This window comes from Limulus polyphemus, unplaced genomic scaffold, assembly GCF_000517525.1.
Source record: "Limulus polyphemus unplaced genomic scaffold, Limulus_polyphemus-2.1.2 Scaffold6752, whole genome shotgun sequence".
Lineage (NCBI taxonomy): Eukaryota > Metazoa > Arthropoda > Merostomata > Xiphosura > Limulidae > Limulus > Limulus polyphemus.
Window position 1 is genome coordinate 14,286 of NW_013672362.1, and position 4,994 is coordinate 19,279.

Below are 4,994 nucleotides of genomic sequence, written 5' to 3' on the forward strand. Positions count from 1 at the left end.
TGAACCAAGAGATGACAATTTTGTAGTATTAGCCACTGAACCAAGAGATGACAATTTTGTAGTATTAGCCACTGAACCAAGAGATGACAATTTTGTAGTATTAGCCACTGAACCAAGAGATGACAATTTTGTGGTATTAGCCACTGAACCAAGAGATGTACAATTTTGTGGTATTAGCCACTGAACCAAGAGGTAACAATTTTGTAGTATTATCCACTGAACCAAGAGATGACAGTTTTGTAGTATTAGCCACTGAACCAAGAGATGACAATTTTGTAGTATTAGCCACTAAACCAAGAGGTAACAATTTTGTAGTATTAACCAATTGACTAAGAGTGCATTGTTAGCTTTGTATATGTATTTAAGACTAACCTGAATCCCTTAAGCTCTGTACGCCTCATGAGATATTATAGCGTTTATGGGTAAAAATACTGTATCCAACTAATGAAATGATGCTTTCTCACCTTTATAAGAGATACATAATTATATTTAATTAACTATACTGACAGCCAGGTTAATGTCTACATTAGTATGTAGCTTACTCCAATCAGAAGTTATTATTACATCCATAATAAAATTGATCATTACGACAGTTACGTTAAAATTGACTTGTCACTGTAGTTTGCTTATTCCACATTTTATTTTCTACGAGTTTATAGGTTTACTTGTACTAGAATAAAGGATCAGAAACTTATTTAATATATCATGTACTCATTGTACAAGACTTTGAATTTTATTCTCAAACTTTTACAGCATTAATCACTTCACAACTTACAAAATTTATATATTTAAAACACTAGAACACTAAGTGAAGCATATCATTTAAAAAATATTTGGTAAGGCTTAAGATTGAGAAATAATTGTGCCAGTTTTTACTTTTTTTACAGACTGTTTGTAGTTGCCAGACTTTTATTATCATACTTTTCTTTCAATCATTATGAATATTTTTCTTATTACACAATAACTTGAGCAAAAATGTCAGCCATTTTTGGCAATCACTGTATTCAAATTTTGAAAAAAACCTACGTTTTTTGAGCAAATCCATTTGTGTTATAATATACAAAATATATGAATTACACAAACAGTTCCTGTTAAATATAAATTACAAAATCTAATGAAGATTTCTTATATATTCCTTTGACTTTAGTGTCAAACCCAGTCACAGTTCGTATATTATTAGGTCACTGTTTCGATTTTGACATCTCTTAAGTGACAGGTACTTTGAGTTGACTGCTTATATACATAATTCAGTTAAGGACTATTATTCTGTTCAGTCAGAATGATGTTTTATATCAAACTATAGACTTTACCTTAATAGAAAATGTCAAGCAAATGTTAATTTGATCTTACAGTATTTTTTAACCGTAAGATTAGTGACTATACATTTTTAATTCCACAAAAAAAGGGATATCAGACAAGACTGAACTAGTGAAACCAGAAACATTCCATGTAAAACACTAAGTGTTCATACAAAATTTTCCACATCTTTGCCAACTTGGAAGTATGTTCTGACAAACAACAGTTGCTTTGATAATCCACAGCAAGAAAAAAAAAATCAAAATAAGTAGAGTTTCGAAACAGAAAGGTGGATACAGGAGAGTCAAGACTTCCCCTTTTTTCAGAGAAAAATATATATACATGTAAAAGTAAAAGTACAAGACTGTTACTCAGTTTTTAATGTTCTAAAATAAGCAATAATTAGGCTATACTATTAATGAAACTTGGAATGGTGTATCCCTTGTTATTGGTGTTTTTAAAACAATGATGATATATTCATTTCATTAATTAACATAAGATTAAAGAATTAAGAATTAGTGCTAGGTCCTACATTAAACTTATATTCTGGTATGGACTCCTTTTAGATTCTTTTTGATACACTACACAAAATAATATTAACCTCTGAAACATTATTTTTGATTTATTATATCAAATGTATATACGACAGCTTTATCACAATTGTCTTGTTTTAATTACAAAAAACACATCACAACCTTGCAGTTACAAATAAAAGGGTGGCAAAATTTATTAACATAAAACATGAAATAGGTTTTGTGACCAGCAAGATTTATTGATTTCCGAGCTAAAAAGTTTCATTACTGTCACATTCTCTTTGCCAGTGTCCGAACACTTCACAGTTCTCACAGTATGGCCGTTCCTGGTGTCTTTCACCGTGGTGTTGTGAGTGTGAAACCTCTTCCATAACTTGCTGAGGGCAGTCTTCTGTGTCGTGGAGATCAAAGATGTCGCAGATGTCACAAAATAACCGTGGAGGGATTACTGCTTTGATTCCATTTCTATTGTCAATAAAATAAGAAATTGGCAAATTCTATTAAACAGCACAGCAATTAAACAAACGTTTCAAGAATTGTATAAAATCTGTAACAAGTAATTCAACATAGTTCAATCAAAGGTTTGATCTTTTAAGTTTTAGACTCTTCATGAAGATGGATTTGTGTGTGTTTGTTGAAGTTTCTGGAAAGATAATTGAGGACTTGCCTGTGCTAATCATTCCTAATGATATACCAGAGAGAAGGCGGCTAATCAACAGCACCCACCGCTACCTCTTTGACTACTTAAATCAAATAGTAGGATTGACTGTCACATTATAACCCTTTCATGGCTGAATGGATGAGCATATTTGGTGATGGGAGTCAAACCCACAGATTACGAGTTTGTTTGTTTGTAGTTAAGCCCCAAACCCCTCAGAATTATCTCTTAAATCCCTTCAGGGTTCATGAACCACAGGTTGGGAAACACTGATCTGAAAGAACACACTAGAACACATCATAATAATATTGTTGCAAACTACAGTTTCAATTGTTTAATTCTTATGTTAGCTAGAAAGCATATGGCACTGAGATCAAGCAAGTTCACAGCATAGGCCTAGAAAGTCCTAAATTTGATGTCACAAAAAATCTAGTAAGTGAAGCATTAAGTCAGTGATTATTCTGCTCTCAGTTAGTGGTAAGTAGTGAATGAATATTGAGTCAGTTTAGTCCAGTAAAGTATTTGGATCAACATCAGCTATTCATTGATTCTGTTACTTGATTGATTAGATATGAAATTGTACCAGTAAGTTTATTTTCTTAAGTTAGTTATAGTACATTAGCGAGGTATTTCCTTTTGAACCTCATAGGTAAACATAGGTTTAAATGTTACAAAAGTGTACAAGCTTTTAGAAATGTTAAGGACGAAATAAACTAATTTGTTATCTTTATACAAACTGGACTTATTTTCCCCAGAAAACTTAAAGGAACCCACAGAATGAAAGAACTATGTTCTCTTTTAAGACAAAGTACAATTTTGTTTATGTTCCTAATGATTGGTGTAGAGAGTTGTCAAAATACCATACTTACAAATTCAGATCTCCATCATCCTGAATTTCTCCAGTTTCTAGGATCTTTAATTTGGATTTTAATTCATCATTCTTCCTTTGCACGTCCACAATCACAGAGTTCAAAAACTCTATCTGTAAGCACCAGAGGTTAAAAATTAAGAGATGACATGCTCAAAAAAATTCAAATACTAACTGTATAAGATATAGCTATATTACTGTAACAAGTAGTTGAAATTTTAGTACTTAAGACTATAATAAGCTGTATTAAAATGTTGATCAAAATGGCAATTTATACAGTTTTTTTTTTTCGTTTCCTTCAGCTAATCTTTATTTGGTAGCCTGTTAAAGAACAACAGAGGATCATCTCTTGCTGTTTTTATGAAGGCATACAGGAGTGTTTAATATATTGAGATAAAGGAGAGTTCAAATACTTTAACAATTACAAGAAGATAGTTTGAATGATAAATTTCAACGTAAGAACTTATTAACTTTCACTGACATGAAGTGAGAGTGTTTAGAATACTTGTTTTTAACGACTACAAGAGAATAGTTTCAATAATAAATTTCAATGTAAGTTTATGTTTACCTTCAGTGATACAATATTGTGTAGATTATTAAAGGTTTTAATCGAACAAGAGTTGATTAGTTAATTTTAATTATTTATAATTTCAATGAATAATTAGGTAGTATTGGCATTTCATTTGCTGTATTCTTGAGTTGTGTGTTTGTATAGAACTATTATACAAGAGTTATACCCAAAACATAAGAACCAAGATTACCTGAACGTCTTTCATTTCCACTCTGAAACTGTACTCTGGACAGTTCTTGTGAAATATACACTGGACTGTGACAAAAAAAACAACAAACTAAACACAATAAGCTTTGGTGAATCCCATCAAGACACCAGGGAATTATCTTATTTTTATTTTTTACCTGTACTTCCAAAGCTTCTTTATCTTCTTGGATTTTCTTAGATTCTGATCCTGCAACATTGAATAAATATTTAATTTTTTCCAGAATGGATTTTGAATCAGTAAGTGTTTAAGCTACCACATAAATTATAAGAAAAAAATTAGTATATTTCGAAAAACTTGTGTAATTAGTCGTGGAAAATTCCAAAATAGTGACACTCAACAGATTTCCTTCTTAGTGTTATAGGTTCGTATATATCAATCACATTCACTATGCATGAACTCTAGAAATTAGTAAGTAACGAAGTCACTAGTGTATCAAAAATCTTGAGTATCCAATGTAATAATGATCATAACTTTGAAAAAATACAAAACCACGTCTCCGAACTACAACCAAATACTCAAAACCAGTGCCTTCAGAAGCACTTTGTAGTAATCCAGTTATTGTTGAAAAAAAAGTACCACATTCAAAAGCAGTTTATAGTGCTTATTAACAACTATGAGAAGCTTTATATATGCGACACATAACGAAAACATTAAGAATCCTCTACTAACTGGGATTGGATGGATAAGATTATCTATCATTCCTAATGGAACTAACAATCCTCTACTAACTAGGATTGGATGGATAAGATTATCTATCATTCTTAACGGAACTAAGAATCCTCTACTAACTAGGATTAGATGGATAAGATTATCTATCATTCTTAACAGAACTAAGAATCCTCTACTAACTAGGATTGGAT

General features: G+C 31.2%; 2 protein-coding genes across 2 annotated transcripts in view; both read right to left on the bottom strand.

Annotated features, from left to right (window-relative positions):
* Positions 1–1,892: 1,892 nt before the first annotated feature.
* The window catches only part of LOC106474043 (CAP-Gly domain-containing linker protein 1-like), a 29,620-nt gene continuing 26,518 nt past the window's right edge, over positions 1,893–4,994 (bottom strand). Inside the window, exons 8-10 of the mRNA XM_013934727.2 lie at positions 4,271–4,320; positions 3,357–3,469; positions 1,893–2,294 (exon numbers count right to left, since the gene is read on the bottom strand). The gene's annotated coding sequence lies outside the window, so the exon portion shown is untranslated. The remainder of the gene's footprint in view (positions 2,295–3,356; positions 3,470–4,270; positions 4,321–4,994) is intronic.
* LOC106474042 (CAP-Gly domain-containing linker protein 1-like) overlaps positions 2,098–4,994 on the bottom strand; it is a gene marked incomplete at its 3' end in the record, with an annotated part of 4,272 nt that continues 1,375 nt past the window's right edge. Inside the window, exons 2-4 of the mRNA XM_013934726.1 lie at positions 4,271–4,320; positions 3,357–3,469; positions 2,098–2,294 (exon numbers count right to left, since the gene is read on the bottom strand). Of these exons, the coding sequence (XP_013790180.1) occupies positions 2,098–2,294; positions 3,357–3,469; positions 4,271–4,320 (360 nt within the window). The remainder of the gene's footprint in view (positions 2,295–3,356; positions 3,470–4,270; positions 4,321–4,994) is intronic.